Source organism: Malaya genurostris, chromosome 3, assembly GCF_030247185.1.
Source record: "Malaya genurostris strain Urasoe2022 chromosome 3, Malgen_1.1, whole genome shotgun sequence".
Lineage (NCBI taxonomy): Eukaryota > Metazoa > Arthropoda > Insecta > Diptera > Culicidae > Malaya > Malaya genurostris.
In genome coordinates this window covers 191,075,404-191,092,751 of record NC_080572.1, presented here as the reverse complement: position 1 = coordinate 191,092,751, position 17,348 = coordinate 191,075,404, and the positions used below count along the sequence as shown (strand labels likewise).

Here is a 17,348-nt window from a genome sequence, read left to right as displayed (position 1 = left end):
ACTTAGAATAGGATTCTGAACCCCAGGGTCCGACAAGTTTTCTGGATTAATTAATACTGAATCTGGACATGGATTTTGAACCAGAATTCTGACAGAAAATTCTGAGCCTGAAGCAGAAATCTGCATTTGGATTCTGAGCATTCTGAACTACTGACGTAGATTTTGAGCCTAAAATAAGAGCAGGACTCGGGACCTGGATTCAGGATTCTAAACAAGATTTTTTACTCTGATAATTTGACATGCACCAGAATCGTGAACCTGGAACTTGATCCTGATTTTGGATTCCGAAACTGAACCTGGATTCAGGAACAGAACTCTGGGCTTAGATTCTAGGTCCAAATTTTGTAGTATGATTAAGGACTGTTAATTCTGGATCTGAGTTCTGTATACATACATACAGAATCTGGACCTGAATGGAGTAACTTGACCTAACCTCTGAATATGAATTGGAGATCTGAGCGCAGAATCTGAATTCTGAACCTAATTTCGGGACTTCGATTCTGGAGCAGAAGTCTGTATCTGGATTCTGGAACGAGATGCTGGGCGTCAACTCTTGACCTATGGATGTGAATTTTGGACCCAGATTCTGGATTGATAGAGTCTGGATCTGGATTCTGGAAAATAATTCTCAACCTGGACTTGGACTTTGGCACTGGGAAAGAATTCCTATCCCGTATTTGAATTCAGGACCGGAACTCCTGACAAAGTTTTGAAACCTGAAACTAGATCCTGAACATTGACTTTTTACCTGAATTTTGGACCTAGTTTCAGGACATGAACTTGGATTCCAGAGCGGAAATCGGGATCCGAACTCTGGGCCTGAATTTTGAACCTGGGGTTTAGACTTGAGCTCCTGACAGGAATTCATAGATTTTCGTGACCTGAATTCTGGACATGGACCTGGACTTCTGTTTTGGACATAAATTCTTATCCCAGATTCTGGACCTTAATTCTGGATTTGAACAAGATTTTGGACTTAAATTCTGAAAATTCAAAAGAGATCCGGCATACCCCTAAATCATGAATGGGGACTTGGATTGTAATTCTGAATTCTGAACTTGTACCTGAATTTCCTTTCTGTATTTTCTATGGATTGAATTTGGAAATAAGACTTGATTTGAATTTCTAATGAAACATTAAAGCTATTCATTCATTCTTATTTGACCAATTTTTGGCCGTAACACCACTTAAGTATTCATCTTCTCACTTTCATGTTCCTTACTCACAAAACTCACAAGAATTCAATGATTTACTAATCACATTATTCTTACAACTAATAGATTGGCTTGATTCTGGATTGTATTTCGCACATTTTCCACATTTACTCAGGGTCTATCTCAAAAAGATTGTTTTTTTTTGACTCGCGATAACCACTATTTGCGATTCATTGCACACCTGTTGTCAATTATGAGTTTACTACCCACTAAAAATTAGCTAGAGCCCACCAGTGGGCTGTAGGACCCACTTTGGGAATCACTACCCTAGATGATCAATACACTTTTGCATAACCTTGAATCAATTTTCATAACATTTTTTCACTCTTCTTGAAGTAACTCCAAAACATGATTTTTGAACGCTTCAACAGCTTATTCAGGAGTATTGAATCGCTATCCACGCATTCTTCACGGAAGGGAACAAATAGAAGTCGTTAGATACCAAGTCAGACTATCAATTCGACGTTTTGGGTGCTCAAATATTCGGTTGTTTGAGCCGATGTTTTGTGTTAACTTCATTCGCGTGAAAATATTTCTTTCAGTCAAACTTACAAATCGTCATCGATACCAGGACCATAATCCGATGAGTTCTTTTAGTCACCTAAACCGTCGGCCGTTGTTAAAAAAGCAGGAGGGGGTTTGAGAGCATTTCAGCAACGATAGAGTCATACACTAGTTATTATATGATGCCAATATATCCTTCCAATCTCAGTTGGCTCTCATGTTCTGATGCAAACGCACCGTAAGCTAGTAATTCTAAGCTTCCAGGATCGAAACCAGTTGTTGCAGCTTCATGAATTTTCTTATGACATGTCAAATCGCCTAAGAGTATGCAATTTAATCTTTGTCCCATGAAATCCATTCTTAGATTTGGACGGTAAAAATTTTCTCTCAATAAAATCTGAAATAACAGGTTAATAGCTGTACACATTTTGTAACATATTTTTAGCAATATTGTTACTTGCATGTCAACGTTTGCAACAATTTTGTAATCACCTAGACTCAATTGAATTATAACTTCTGTTATTTTAACTATCAATCAGGCCAAGATTTCGACTAATTTAGTTGGAAAAATTCTAACAGCGTAACAACCTCAGACCAGATAGAGTGCTTCCTTGTTGATCGGAATGAAATTTCAGAAATCGAAAAAAAAATTTTTTGATGCGAAAAGTCTTAGAATTGCATGAAACTTCGAGATTTAGTGTCATCTCGAAAATAATTTTTTTTTAAATCGACTTTCTGGGACTTAGAAAAAAGATTAGAATTTGTTTATAATTAAAAGTCCCAGAAAGTCGATTTTTTTCAAAAAAAATCGTTTGAGATAACACTAAATCTCGAAGTTTCATGCAATTTTTATATTTTTGGCATAAAAAAAAAATTTTTCGATGCCGGAAATCTCATGTAATCATGGTAATTTTTCAAGATCGAAAATTTTCAAACCTTAACCGCTGGGTAGCACCCCTTACCTATGTCCGATATAGCTCAAATTTTGCATGAGGACTTTTTTCGAGGTGCTTAAATTTTTTAACAATAGCGCTTAACGAAATTAGAGGTGATCCCAAAATATTGGCACCCTTATATACATTAGAGTGATTAAAAAACAACGTGTTTTGTCGGTTACGTCACTTATACCATTATATCTCCGGAACCAAATGTCACATCCATTTGATATTCGAACTTGATCAATGGCCCAATAGTAGCTATGAAACGACACATTTTCCGACCTCGTCGAACTGAGTCGAATGGTATATAACACTATGGCTCTCCGAGGCTCCGTTCAAAAGTCGGTTTCTCCAGCAATTCTAATACCTTTCTATAGAGAAAGGCAAAAAATAAACCCTTTTATATCCACCTAGTGGTGTAGTGCTTGTCTCTTGCCCTTCAAATAGTCTCATTAAAACATTTGTAAGATTCTATCCTCGATCATTAGTTTTGCAAGATTATCAAGTAACCTAATAGTGACTTGCAAATGAGTTTAAGTATTTTGAAATAGACTTTGAATTAAGCAATAGAAAACAACGCTTATTTTCGCTTACGTCACTTTATACCATTATATCTCCGGAACCCAAAGTGACAACCATTTGGTCTTCGATCTTGATCAATAGTACAATAGTAGCTTTAAAACAAGTCAATGCTTGTTTAAATCTGTTGAGCAATCCCTGAGAAAATTGAGCGGTAAAAATATCTTTGAAAAGTGAACACACATACATTCACACATACACACACAGATATTTTCGATCTCGTCGATCTGAGTCGAGTGGTATATACCACTATGGGTCTCCGAGGTTCCGTTCGAAAGTTGGGTTTTCCAGCAATTCTAATATCTTTCTATATAGAAAGGTAAAAAAACGAACCGAATGTTGTTTTTTTTTTAATAAAGGGGAAACATTGACGACAAATTTCAATTTTTTTTTCGATTAATTTTCTCTTTCTTTTAATTCTTCAATTCAGTATTCAATTTTTTTGTGCACATCTTGATTTTCTACAAACTCTTCTCGGGCTTAATTGTTTCCGAGTGCATCGTTTTTGAAAGACTAATAATCAAATTAACTGCAAAGTCTGAAATAAAATCCGGCGGGTGGGTAATGTAAGAGACATAACAAGATGGACGTGAATACGAATAACAATGGCTCGCTGACACTCAATGTGTACCCTTAGTAAGCTATTTTCTTATGAAAGCTTGAATTTTTGCAAATGCCTTTAAATTAAGACACTAACCAAATGTCTTGTCAAATGCTGGTTTTTATAACGAATTTGAATTAAAAATTTTGCGGAAAAATTTCACGATTTTCTATTTTTTTTGAATAAATTTTTTTTGTGTCAAATTGATTTTCTGCTAATTCTTCTTGGGCACAATTGTTTTTGAATAACAACTAACAACTACTCAATTCAACAAAAAAAAAAAAACGGAATTTAAGTTTCTTTGAATTTCATGTTTAAATATGTCGATAACGAATATGTCGGAAAGAGAGGTTTCTTTAAGTAAATTCATTGTTTTTAATCCGTAAAATCATGCTTTTATTATTATTATTCAAAAACTGTAAATTGTTTTAGTTGTCAATGCATCATTTTTGAAAGACCACTAATCAAATTAACATGAAATGTTGGTTTCAATATCAAGTCGAGTGGGTAATGTCAGAGACATAACCGGATTGATGTGAATACGAATAACATTGGCTCGCTGAAACTCAATCTGTGCTCTTGTAAAGCTTTTTTCTTAAAAAAAATTCCGATTCATCAACAGCAAATGTTAGTTTTAATTACAAATCTGAAATAAAAATAGTGCAAAAAAGATTGAAAATATGAAGTTTCTATTTCTGAAAAAAATTGTATTATCTGCGATCTATAAAAGTTTCATTGAAAAATAAAAATTTATAATAACTTTGAGAAAAATATTGTGTTATGTTTTTTCTGGAAAATCATTCTAATCATCGAGTGGAGCCAAATTGTCAACACTTAAATAAAAAATAAAAACAGTAATTTTTTTTACGATTCTGCGAGTTCTGAGCAATGAGTGTCCAATTGATTTCCTACAACTTCTTCTTTTACACCATTTTTGTACAAGTAACAGTTGTTGAGTTACAGCAATTTAATGAAAGTACATGCATAAAATGCGTTCGCCCTTTTTAAAAATCATTCTAGAGTGGAAACGGTCTCTTATCCGTTCAAAATTTTAGTAATTCGCCATATTGAAGACGAGTACGAAGCTTCATCTAAGTCGGACCAAGGTTATTTTGACATCTTTTCTGCTGATTTTTTTTCTATAATTACATATAGACGGTCTCATATAGTAGGCACGAGTATTTCAAAAGTAATTAAAGTATTTATTTTAATTGTTCTTTACAGTGCAGTACACTGAAAAAGTTTCGACGTAATCAATTAGTAGACAATGTGAACCTCATCAGCATCGCGAATGGTCTGGAACTTTAAAACATGTGGAACGAATTTCCCGAGAAAACTGTTTTAAAGTATGAACAGACTTCTCTGCAAGTCTGCTTTTCATGATGACCTAGACATTTCCGATAGAGTTTGTTTCGGTAGATTTGGAAGGTTAGTGATACCGCTTTGCTCTTTCCAGGCTCGAAAGAGTCGATTCCGGTGCTTTGAATCATTGGTTTCTTGATGGATCTATGTTGTCAGGTTCAAACATCTCCTCGGTTGTATTTCTTTAGGTTTCGTTTATAATTTTTAAACATTTCCGCTACATTCAAATTTTGAGTAGAATGTTCCAAGCGGCCAAATCTGCTCTGCTATGAAAAGCACTCCTAAACTTCACTTTTACGCGAATGTTTGAAACTTTGTTGGATAATCGCTACTGTTTCCTAACCAGACACGTTTCACTCGAAACCTAAAAAGTGGGTTCCAGCCTAGAAGTTTTTTTTTAATGAGTTGTTCTAATCAGTTTTCGAACATTATTTCAAAGCCAATTTGTTAGTTAAATGCGAAAAGAATCATAATCAGTTCTTATTATAAGTTTTTAGTTCCGAATAGAAACAGTTTATTTGATGATTAACCAATTTTAAATGCATTTTCTTTGAGTGTTGAATTGCAATTGGAATTTAAAATAATAATAAATAATAGATTGATGCACACTTCATATGCAGGTAGTAAGGTTTTCCTACAAAACAAGACAACCGTAATAAACATATGCGGTATTTAAATATGGAGCTTGAAATTTACAAAAAAAAATCTCAAAATCTGAAAATAGCTTGTTTTGTGATGTTTTGCGTGAAAAAGTTAGAACAAAAATTAAAACATCCCTTTGTCTACAAACCCTAAAAACCTTAAAAGATCGTGTCAATGGTTAGAATTTGATTTGATTTTTGATCCTTACATTAAAATGGTCACCCTAGCGACACAGTAGAAAATGCGGGTTTAATATGCTGCAATGGAGAACGATTCTAACAAATTATACGAATTTCTGAGAGATCGTATATCTTTACTCATGGAATTGCTCTATAACGATACACTTTCACGCTAAACAAAACCATAAGCAGTGGGCAGGTTCTGATTAAAAATTAATGTCAAATTTATCGAACTATTTGTTAGTGGATAGATTTGAGTTTACACAATTTTTCGGTAAAATAGTTATCGAACAACCCTTTGTAATTAATTCAATTACCGCACTGATTGCCAATTTTTGTAAAGTGTGTATTCATCATAATTAAATAGTTGAGATAATATAAGTAAGTTTAATTCATTCAATTGTATAGTATAAATTTAATTTTAGCTTAGTTGTTGTTGTTAAATTGTCTTTGTTCTCAATGACTAGCGTTTGCCAAATATATTACATACTCTTACTGTTCTGCTAAAGAAATGCTGTGTTTGATACGCGTTTTCGTTTACCTAAAGGTAGACATACGTAGGTTAGTGTGTTCAAGCGTTACATCATTCATGCTTTACATCACAAAAATCATCCCAAGACTCGCACCTACAATCCACAATCAACTGTGTATTTCCCTTGTAGTGGCATAACGTTCCTTTCAGTAGTGTTTGTGTCCGCACTAATGTTCACCGACTAGAGATAGTTCACCACTAGCAACCACCAGATGGCTCTTTCTATATTTTTTGTCTGTTGGGAGGTGTTACTCGGTGTTACGGTTTCGCACATCACCGTTGATATACGATACGATACGATCCTTACGACACATATACTTTTTCCATTGCAGACGAAGAACAATATACCATTTACAACTCAGTGAACGGAACCAACTCATCCGTCCTGCCACACCTTGCGAACGCATCGGCATCATCAGCAGCACCAAATACTAGCATTACCAACAATGTGCCTTTATCGCAATCGGCTCAACAGATTAGCAGTAACAGTGCGCTCAACAATAGCAACAATCACAACATTAGTAGTAACAGTAGTAGTAACGGATCGCTCAGCCTAGCGGCGATTCTGTCCGGTGCGGTGAATGCCGTGGGCGTCGGGTCCCACGGGAGCGGAAACAACTCGGTTGTCGGTGCCAATATGATAAGCGGTGGCACGGCCGGTCAAACACTTGCTAGTATACTGACTGGATCTAGTAGCATAGGTAGTAGCGGCGGTCCCGGCAGTGGACTATCGCATTCGCAATCGGCACACCAGATCGGTACGGTTCCATCACAGCATACTCCCATGAACCAGCATCAGGCCCTCCAGCAGCAGTTGCAGCAGCACTTTGCCAACGTTGCTAACAGCGGGAGCAGTAGTTTAGGTGAGTGGTTTTTTTTATTGCTCGTTGAAAAAGGTTCGCCTTTTTTTCTAATTTGAAGAAGGATTATACAAACTGAACAAAAAACAAAATGGAATTCAATCTGTGAAAGGGTGGGCGTTGTTGATATTTCATTCGGAAGTATGATTGGTGCGTTGGATTATAAGTATGATTGAATTCAATACCAGTTGAGTTGAGTACTTTTTGTATTGTGCATAGTTGTTCAATTTCGAGTGAAATATGTTAATCTAGTAAAAAAGTATCCAAGTTCCTGCAGTTGATATTTCCAATTTCTCGAATACTTACTACTTATGCTACTTTTGTGGACCTGAATTTCAGGCTTCGAGCATCTGTAAAGGGCTATTTATTGATATTATATCAATGATAACATCGTAATAATGTCAATATTATTTCTCCGATGTTCATTGTTCAGTGAATTCCCCTTAAATTCTAAGGATCAGAAGCTGAATGTAGGTGTAAATCTCACTACAGAACTGTCCTCCCCCCACAAAGCGGATTGATTCAATACTGAAGCGATTTCCGTGAAAGGCTCTCTTGAAATGAAGTTTCCTCTTTACTCTAATCAGAATGGGTGGTCCTAACGAGCGCAAAAAGCAACAAACAGAATATTGTTGTTTATTTAATTTCTGAATCTAATAGCTTTTTGGGATACATTTAGAAGGGTCGATTTGTAGAATTTTCTCTTTTGTTGAACACTGTTGGGTGATTTTTTTTCGAATGCAAACGAGTAGCAACTGAATACTAGTGTAATTGCACTTATTTGGTACGAAGTTCAAACTGCAAACGGTGCCATGAACGAATCCTACGGAGCGAACAATGTACAAAGTAAATCCAAAATCGTCAGTTTTTTCTCTGATGCACTGTCGCAATAGACGTTGCTTGTGGAGTTCACCTCTCAGTCCGTCCTATTGCGTTGCGTTACGTCGATGGTCTTGGCGGGTTGCACTCTGATTTTATGACGTTTTCTGCTGATTGACAAATAATAGTTGCATCTGATTTGTCGATCAGCACATCTCAGTAGAATGATAGCCACCATCACCGGCCGCCGTCATTTCTATCGTTCACTGGGAAGGATAAAGGATAATGAGGAGAGGAAATGTTGATGCTATACCTACTTTCCGGCAGGACGACGACTCATTATTTTCTTCCATAGATTTGGGTAGATATGGGGTCTAGGATTCGCTATAAGCTAGCCATACGACTGTAGTATAAGATGGAAAAATGTAGAGTTGGTGCTCATCATCTCATCATTAGTCCAAACAAAAATTAAAGGAAAATTAAAACAGTCTCACCGACTACACAATTCCTGTGAAATCGGGAGCTCAATCTCCACGATCACTACTTCCATGTAATCACCAATTTAGCACGCAATAGATCTGTAATGATGAAAATACTTCGTAAAACAGTCTATATGGATACTATATAGGTTTTGTAATTCGAATAACACGTCTTCACGCGAAAAGGAAACTATAATTCTCTTCGACTTAGCATAGAATCACAAATCATGAAGATTTCATTTATTACATATTTTATTGAAATGAGACAAATTTTTCACGTCACACGCATGATCGTTTTCAGTCCGTCCTGTAGCAAAACTGCTCACAGTGCGGATTGATTGAATATTGAAGCAAATTTTTGTGAAGGGATTCCCTTATATGTGGCTTCGTGTGCACTTTTTTCCAATAGAGCGATCCTACCAGCCTCAAAAACACAACATACCGAATTTTGATGTTGTTTATTTTTGACTTAGGACGACGCTTATGTTTTCTACATAGGGGTGAGAATTCAAAATACGGAAAATGAAAACAGATTTTCGCCGGGACCTTCTACGATATATCATATTTTGTCCTGAGCGCTGATTATCCTAGGTACGCCACTGGTACAATCATTTTTGTTTTTGCCTCAAAATAGGTTTCACATTCAGTTATTGCTTCTTCATTTGAGTTGAATTTCTTACCGGCGAGCAGCATTTTTTTCGATATCAGTGAATAACCAGTAGTCTTTGGGGGCTAGATCTGTACTATACGGTGGATAAGGAAGCAATTCGTTCAATGAAACCATCTAATGCTAAACACTACTGCCATAATTTTCTCAGCTGACTGGTGTGCTTTTGGGCATTTCGGACGTGTTTCACCGGTTACAGCCCATTCAGATGGTGATCGTTTTGAATTCGTTGCAAAGTGATGGATCCATGTTTCATACATTACACAAAAAATCTAATTTATCAACAAATTGTTTTTTTTTAATAACATAATTTTTAAGGTACATTGTTTAAGCTCTAAGATGCCGAGGGCATTTTATACTTTTAATTAACGACCTACCTCCAGGTGGTGAATGGATAGGAATTAACTTTGGCACATATCGATGGTGACCGCAACCGCGTGGGTCCGCAGAAAACATCCCCGGATCATTAAATCCCGCCGGGTGGCCCGCATGTTGGTCATCGGAAAGAGCGGTCCTCGGTGAACGGTGGTAACACGTTGTTTTTGATCGACTGTGATTAAACGCGTCACCCACTTTGAAAAGAGTTTCCTAATGGTCAAATATTTAAGCATATTTGACAACATATGCCTTCTGATATCTTCATGGTCTCAGCTATTTCACGCAATATAAATTTAGTAACCACCTCAATTGGATGACCAGAATGTTCATCATCATCTGAACCTGTACGAACCGTTTAAATTCAGCAAACCAATAACTTCGGTGCCAATTAATAAGTGTTCTGCAAATAGCATTAACTTTACGTTTGCTTAGCGGTTCAACTGTTTAAGTTTGCATTAAGTAGTTCAATATGAACTGCTCTGCACTGACGGGTCTAAGACGAAACGCAAAGAAAAGTATTCCACGTTTTTATGTAACAGACTGTAAATAGTCTTTTGAAAATTGGTATTTTATAAACGTCATATGGATTTGATGCCATCTGTGTGAACATCATCATCACGACTTATTGAGTGAAGTGTTAAGTTCACGATTTTCATAGAAATTCTGCTCTTCAATGTGTGTGTATGTTCGCATCTAAGGAAAGCAGCTTCAAATCTTAGTTTGTACAAATAAGATTACATGGAACACAAAAAAAACAGAACAAATTTTAGCCGTGGTTTTCACAGTTGTTGTGTAGTTCTACGTTAACAGTTCGGGGCATAATGTCCATAGAGTGACTGTTAAGAAAAAAGGCGGGTGGATAATTTCAGAGACTTGACCGGATTCACGTGAATACGAATAACACTGGTTCGGTGAAACTCAAACTGTGCCCTTATAAGGGACGATATCAACTCCGGTGAACGACAAATACCGGCCAATATTGGGCAAAATGGGACAAAATAAAATAATAATAATAATAAGTCCAATATTAAATATCATAGCTTACAACTTAAGTATAGGAAAGAATAGAAATAGTTCTTTACAATAACGCATGCGCTATCCAATGTAATACACATTTATACTAGAGTTGTTTTACAAATCTGCACGGAACGACCGAAATTAGCTCTGCGCCTAATTCGTATTACTGTTTTTGAATTAGTTGATTCTAACAACAAAATTTCCAAAATAACTATAAAATTAGTTAAAATGTAGAATTTACTGTGCTGAAAAAAACTCTTATTTTTAGAGAATGTGTTTAGTTGGCGAATATTCTGGACACAAACCAGCAATATTTCAATCCAACACGAAATTCTCATTGACAACTAATTTCGTTATTAAAATCAGAAACTTTGATTCTATTTATCTATCACCGTCATTACTGAAGGACAGCAGTGTCAAAGCAAAACAATCCATTAAAAAGCTAAAAGGGACAGTCTTGTTGAAACTGCTCGCAAATTGTTTAGATGTTTTTCGCATGTGTTACGTAAACTGTTAGTGGAAAGTGTATTTATTCAGAATTTGTGCGCACTTGAAGCGATTGTGCGTAATAATGTTTTTACGCGGAACAGTGATGTGAATTTCGAATGTTTCACTCTAATTGTGATGAAGGTTTTTTGTATCTTCAAACCTTCCGAGCTGCGCCGTCCGGTGTACTATTTGTATTCGGTTTTTGTTTTCCGAGTGCTCAAAGTTTTCAGTGAGAATGAAGAAACAGTGATTTAGAAGAAAAAAAATTCAAAAAGATGTTTACGTTTCGTTTATGTCTTTTTCTCCAACACAACATCGTATTTATACCTGCCAATATAGAAAAGACAACCGCGTCTGAATTTTTTTCGGCAGTAGTGTGCCATCTAGTGGCTAGTAGTCATTAAGGTGTTACCGTTTCGGTGACAGGGCGCCATATAGCTGCAGATTGCAGAAGCCAATTCAACCATTCATATTGGTTGAAAACAACATTATATTTCTTTAATTCAACTAAAAAATTAGTTGACTGGATATGAAGTGTGCCTTAGCTAAGAAATGACAGTACGTTTAATTTGTGAATTCAACTAAAAAAAATAGTCATTTCAACAAATATTTTATTATTATTAAGGGAATGAGAATAAAAAATCTAAATCAGCAAAAGTAAGATTTTTTTAGTTGTCTCAAAAAATAACTAACTAAAATCAGCAAATCAACTAAATTTTTCGCGAAAATGCTGATTTCGGTCGTTCCGTGTGTAGAAATATTCTGTGACGAATATTATAACTTGTATCTAGAACCTACAATCGTGACCTCTACTATCAATATAATATTATAAGTGAAATTAAATTTCACTTACGTGTAGGGTTTCATCAGCCTTAATTTTCGAAATATGCAGATTTTTATTTTTAATACTTAGCATCCCTGTTCCGGTCCCATATGAAGATTTTAGCGTTGATCGATTACGCAATTTTTAGGAATATCTTTTGTTTGTTGATTTCTTGTATAACGAAATATTTCATTATAATCTACCGGAGATGATTCGGATCACAAGAACCGGGTACCTATATTCATCAAGGAATTCTTTCCTTTTCATGCGGCATATTCCGAAACGACAATCACACTAGTATAAAGATATGTTCCATATCAATACTTTCATTTTCGCGCAAAATTTCAATCGCATGAAACGAACGAATCATTGCATATCTATATCCTATGAAAATATCTATATCCTCCTCAGATAATTTGAGAGATTTGCACTAGCACTTTGGTATGATCCGGTGCTAGAGGTAAAAGAAAATAAACCCGCGCTCTTATGATGCGTCTACACTTCATAGAACAGTGATGTATAAGTGTAAAAGAGAAGAGCTCTCGTTGATGTTGTCAGTACGAGGGGAGAAATTACAGTTGCTCTTCGTCACACAGAGGATATGGACATCTCTGCTCTCGGTAAAAACGTCCGAAATCAAACTCAGAATTCATTGTGATTTCCAATTGGATCTCGAAAAAGATGAAACAATCGATTCCAAACGAAATAGGTAGCTGCTTTTGATTTGGAATCCATTTGGAACTCATAAAAATTTCCGGATAACTTAACTGCGCAGCGTTTTTCTTAAACACAGTGCTCCCATCAAAGCTCTACCGATACAGTTGTACAGCAGCATTTGATATCAGAACCTGTTCTGATTGGCTGGTACTGACATCAAATCAGACAGGTTTTTCAATAGTGTACAGAGGGTAAATTTGGGAAAGCGTCCCACAGTAAAGAAGGGCGTATTCATTTGAAAAAACATTCATTACTATTACGATTTTGTAGATCTTTTTTTAATGGATGCTGTCTTCCATTGTATAAAAATGTTCGAAAATAAAAGAAAAAGACATCCATGCCAAAAAACTTCTTTATTCAATACCATACGAAGAACATCCTCTAATTTAGTGTCAACTAAGTCAACTAAACGCATTCAAACCAATACACAAAAAATCCGATTCAAAAAGCCGAGGAAAGTATGCGAAAAATTTCTAATTAGAAGATATCCTCCACTAAACTGATTATTTTCACTTCGGATTTGTATATTTCAAAAGGTAAGCAGACCTAATAGTTTTTTTTTGTAAACATTTATAGCCCTTAAAAGGGCTGAGTTGTAGAGTATTCAGGTCGTTGTTCACTTTTCGGTGCATTTTGCTCAAATGCAAACGACCAGCAGCTGGTCACTCTTGTTTGAAGCGAAGCTCGCAACTGTGAACGTCCTGCAGCAGAACTGCTCCTTGTGGGGATTGATTCAATACTGAAGCAATTTTTATGAGCAGATTTCCTTTTGCGTGATTTTGTATGCAGCTTTTCCACAAATGGGCGGATCTAACACCTCGCAAAATTATAACATACTGAATATTGATGTTGATTATTTCATTCCGGATTCTATTTCGGATCTATTTCTGAATCTATCATAATGCAACACGGAATTCATTTCTGGCAATATAGGAGGAGGGTAAAATTGTGAAATTTGGTTTTATTTTCACTCATTTGATGCGAAGTTCGCATTGTGAACGGTGCACTAAAACGTTTCTTCCCACTTCCGATTTACATATTTCAACAGAAAAGTCATTCTAATAGTTTATCTGTAAGTATTTATAGCACTTAAAAGGGCTGATTTGAAGAATTTTCACGATCGTTGTTTACTTTTTGGTGTGTTTTGCTCCAATGCAAACGATCAGCAGCTGAATGCTGATGTAATTGCCCTTGTTTGAAACGAAACTTACACTGCGAACGGTGCACAAAAGAAATCCGTCCCGCAGTAGAGCTGAAAGCTTAATTCTGGAACTGAGTTCTAAACCTGAAACTATATTCTGAAATTGAATTCTTGATACTGAAACTGAGCTAAGGAAATGAACCAATCGAAACGATTTGACTAGTATTCCATGAAAATTATGATTATTATGAGATCTAAGAAGGTATACTAACGGAACATGTAGGGAGTATTGTTCAATCGGGTTGCCTTCTAAGTAGTGTTTTCATTCAGAGTATTTTAATTGACAGAACTAGGATCTTTTTGCAGTCTTGTCTTCACGAAACATTTTCGAGTAACGCCGGGCAATTCATCTAATATTTCTATAATTTAATGTTCTGCTATCCTAGGCTGAAACCGAACAAAATCATCGATTCAGGAAAACCAACGAACGGGATTAATGCTCAACCAGAACGGTACTGTTTTAACTGTCATTCCATTTTCTTTGACTTTGAAATGGGTCAATGCGCTTGTTTTTTTTTAAGCCCGAGCTGGCTTCATTCTACACCTAATTCAATAGAAGTGCATTTCGACGTACATCCTAACAAGTGCATTGCCCAACAACTGCAAAGAGAATTCGTTTCGTTCATTCCGTTGTGTAGGTTGGAATCAGATTTGTGGTATAGGATATGCTCAATTGTGCATTCATTCAAAAATCGCCCCAACGTACTCTCACCAATTCCGTCCTGTGTTATGCAAGTATGCTTTTTTGTGCGAAAAATTCTGTGTGAAATCCAGACAAGTTCTGCAGGATAACCAGAAACACAACCACAGAACTAATACAATCTCATATCGCAATCGCTGAGTAGAAATCATGATCATCATCATCAACATAATCATCACCATCAACAATGATGAGAAAGCGCAATGGTATGCTGCTGCTACTGCTCTTTGTGTGATTTGTGAAATTACCCACAGCATTAGTTGAACGTTGTGCTCTGGTACGCAGCATATAATGCATTGACTCGGTGACGGGAACAGCCTTATTGGTTTGCGAACCGGCTAGGCTAGGCGCATGTCGGCCACGAGTGCCGTTTCACCAACACCAACACATACCACACTCTGATGGCCGGGCAGTGATGGAAGGATTCGAAGTAGTCGAAATCGATAGAACGTGTATCCTTCGTCTGGATGTTGGCAGGATCCGTTTTTTACCAACATTCGGCAAAATGGCAACACTGCCACACGGGTAACATCACGATAGAATACTGGGATAGATGTTCCAACGACCGGAAAACGCACACATGCGTATAACCAACGAATCCCCCCCCTCCCCACCTTCAGTGAACTGGCAAGGAAAGTGTCCCGAAAATCGCGCTCAGCACACTAGCCACCGCCGTGACACATAGACTCCTGTTCCGTGGGCATTCTTTCACTATTTCCGCGTTCGACAAATATGTACAGTACAGGCGGGCGGTGTTCAGTATAGGTCAGTGAGTCTCGACGAAATGGTCGATATATTGCGAGTGTAGTGAACTGTTAGAACACTGCTAGCAGGTTCAGCTCCAAATGAATAAATTAGGCAACACCACCAGTCTGCCAACGACGGCAAGCAACCAAGCCCCAGGCGAGGCGACGACATTCGAGTAAACAATATTGAGTGATTGAAGATTACGCGTTATCGATGGCGTATCGGTCCGGGTGAATTCGCAAGCCTTCGACATATCTTCGAGTGGTGTGTATTATCAGTGGGAATGCTCATTGTCAGTGCGGTTCCAGGGGAACAAAAAAAAGTAAAAAAATGTCAATGCCTGGCTACAAACTCAGTTGGATGTATTAGTTTTGGGGCGATTTTGGCTTTTGCCATTCAGTTGAAATCAAACCCGTGCGTACTAGATTCTCCGTTTGGGGCAGCACACACAAAAAAAAGTTAATTGAGTTTGTGGGAAACATGATATAAGTCGATTTCGGTGAAGTGTGTTCCCAAACCCAACGCTAACCGAGTTTGGTCCCAGACGTGCAAAAATTAAATTTGGTTCCGTGTCTACCGACTGCTGCGGCCCCGTTTTTCGGTAGTTGTGTGGAGTGGAGAGTGTACTTTCGTTTGCAAGTGGCATTAGATGGAGAAAAAAAAATAGATGCAACCAATTAGAAAATCCAAATGGTGTGAAAGACCGATCGCATTTGTCTAGCTATGATGCCAAATGGTTTTAGTGTTCAGCCCAAAGTGCGATAATTGCAACAACCGAACGAGGAATGAAATCTGGTGAATCCAGCTAGACGATAAATGTTAGATCATAAATCAATTCTGCGTTTGTTTACATGAATCTATGTGTGGTTTACGAGAACAGGTTATTTGAGAAATGGCACTGGAATAACCGAAAACGACGCCTACTAATCACGACAGAATGCAGTTCGATACGTGACGGTACTTGGCAACATTAATGATGAATGTGTTAAAAGTTGATTTCCAGAAGCTTGAATGACGCTTGAATCTTCAGAGTACGATGACATAACTGAACTTTTTTTTAATGGATTATTGACAATGAACTAAAATGCTTCAAACAACCGGGACTATAGTCCGAAAAATTCACGTGTCCTAATTATGCAGGAACACGCGATAGTACTTATGTATGAATGAAATGATTTACACGGCGTTGCTCGGAAATGTTATGTGAAGGCAAGATTCGGAAAATAACGGACAAAATAAAACAGCAAAATTGAAAGCTTGCAAAGAAAATAATATCCCTAGGCAGGATTCGAACCTACAATCATTTCCAATCCGGCAAATTGTCTGGCCAACTTTTCCTGGCTAGGGACACTTATTACACCCTTCTTCTATAAATAATCATAAGACCCCTCTGAAATGCAAGAGATCCATAACTAAGTTCAATTTTTGCAATAACTGAGCGGAAAGAAGTTAAATGAGGGAAAATTCACAGAAAAGATATATGTTTTTTGAAGATATACCAAGAGGCAGGACTCAAACCTGTGTTCTTCTGCATAGGCTTGTTCCGTGCATACGCGTTTACCATTTTCGCCACCCTAAACTGTTGTAGACACAGTTCTACAACGGCACCGAGTTGGTACAGCGTACATCGTACAACTCAGTGTAGTGAAAGAGAGCTTATGGACGGAATGCATAGGAACGCAGGTACGAGTCCTTCCTCTGGGTATTTTTTTTTAAATAAACATATTCTTTGTGAGTTTTCACTTCTCAATTCAATCCATTTTCACATTTACAACAACTCTTCCTGCTCGGAAATATCATCACGAATCCACATCTTGAATGGAAGAAGTAGCGGTGCCAAGTTTGTTAGAAAGTTTTTAAGCTCTTTTGATGTTAAAGTTCTCGGTCTTACAAAAAAAAA

General features: G+C 36.9%; 1 protein-coding gene and 1 long non-coding RNA gene across 5 annotated transcripts in view; both read left to right on the top strand.

The window, feature by feature from the left end:
- LOC131438578 (phosphatase and actin regulator 4-like) overlaps positions 1–17,348 on the top strand; it is a 487,676-nt gene that overhangs the window by 167,523 nt on the left and 302,805 nt on the right. For all 4 annotated transcript variants that reach the window (XM_058608682.1, XM_058608685.1, XM_058608686.1 and 1 more), the window contains one exon: positions 6,884–7,414. In XM_058608682.1, the coding sequence (XP_058464665.1) occupies positions 6,884–7,414 (531 nt within the window). The remainder of the gene's footprint in view (positions 1–6,883; positions 7,415–17,348) is intronic.
- LOC131438580 (uncharacterized) overlaps positions 15,473–17,348 on the top strand; it is a 77,088-nt gene continuing 75,212 nt past the window's right edge. Inside the window, exon 1 of the long non-coding RNA XR_009230958.1 lies at positions 15,473–15,712. This is a non-coding gene — a long non-coding RNA (uncharacterized LOC131438580). The remainder of the gene's footprint in view (positions 15,713–17,348) is intronic.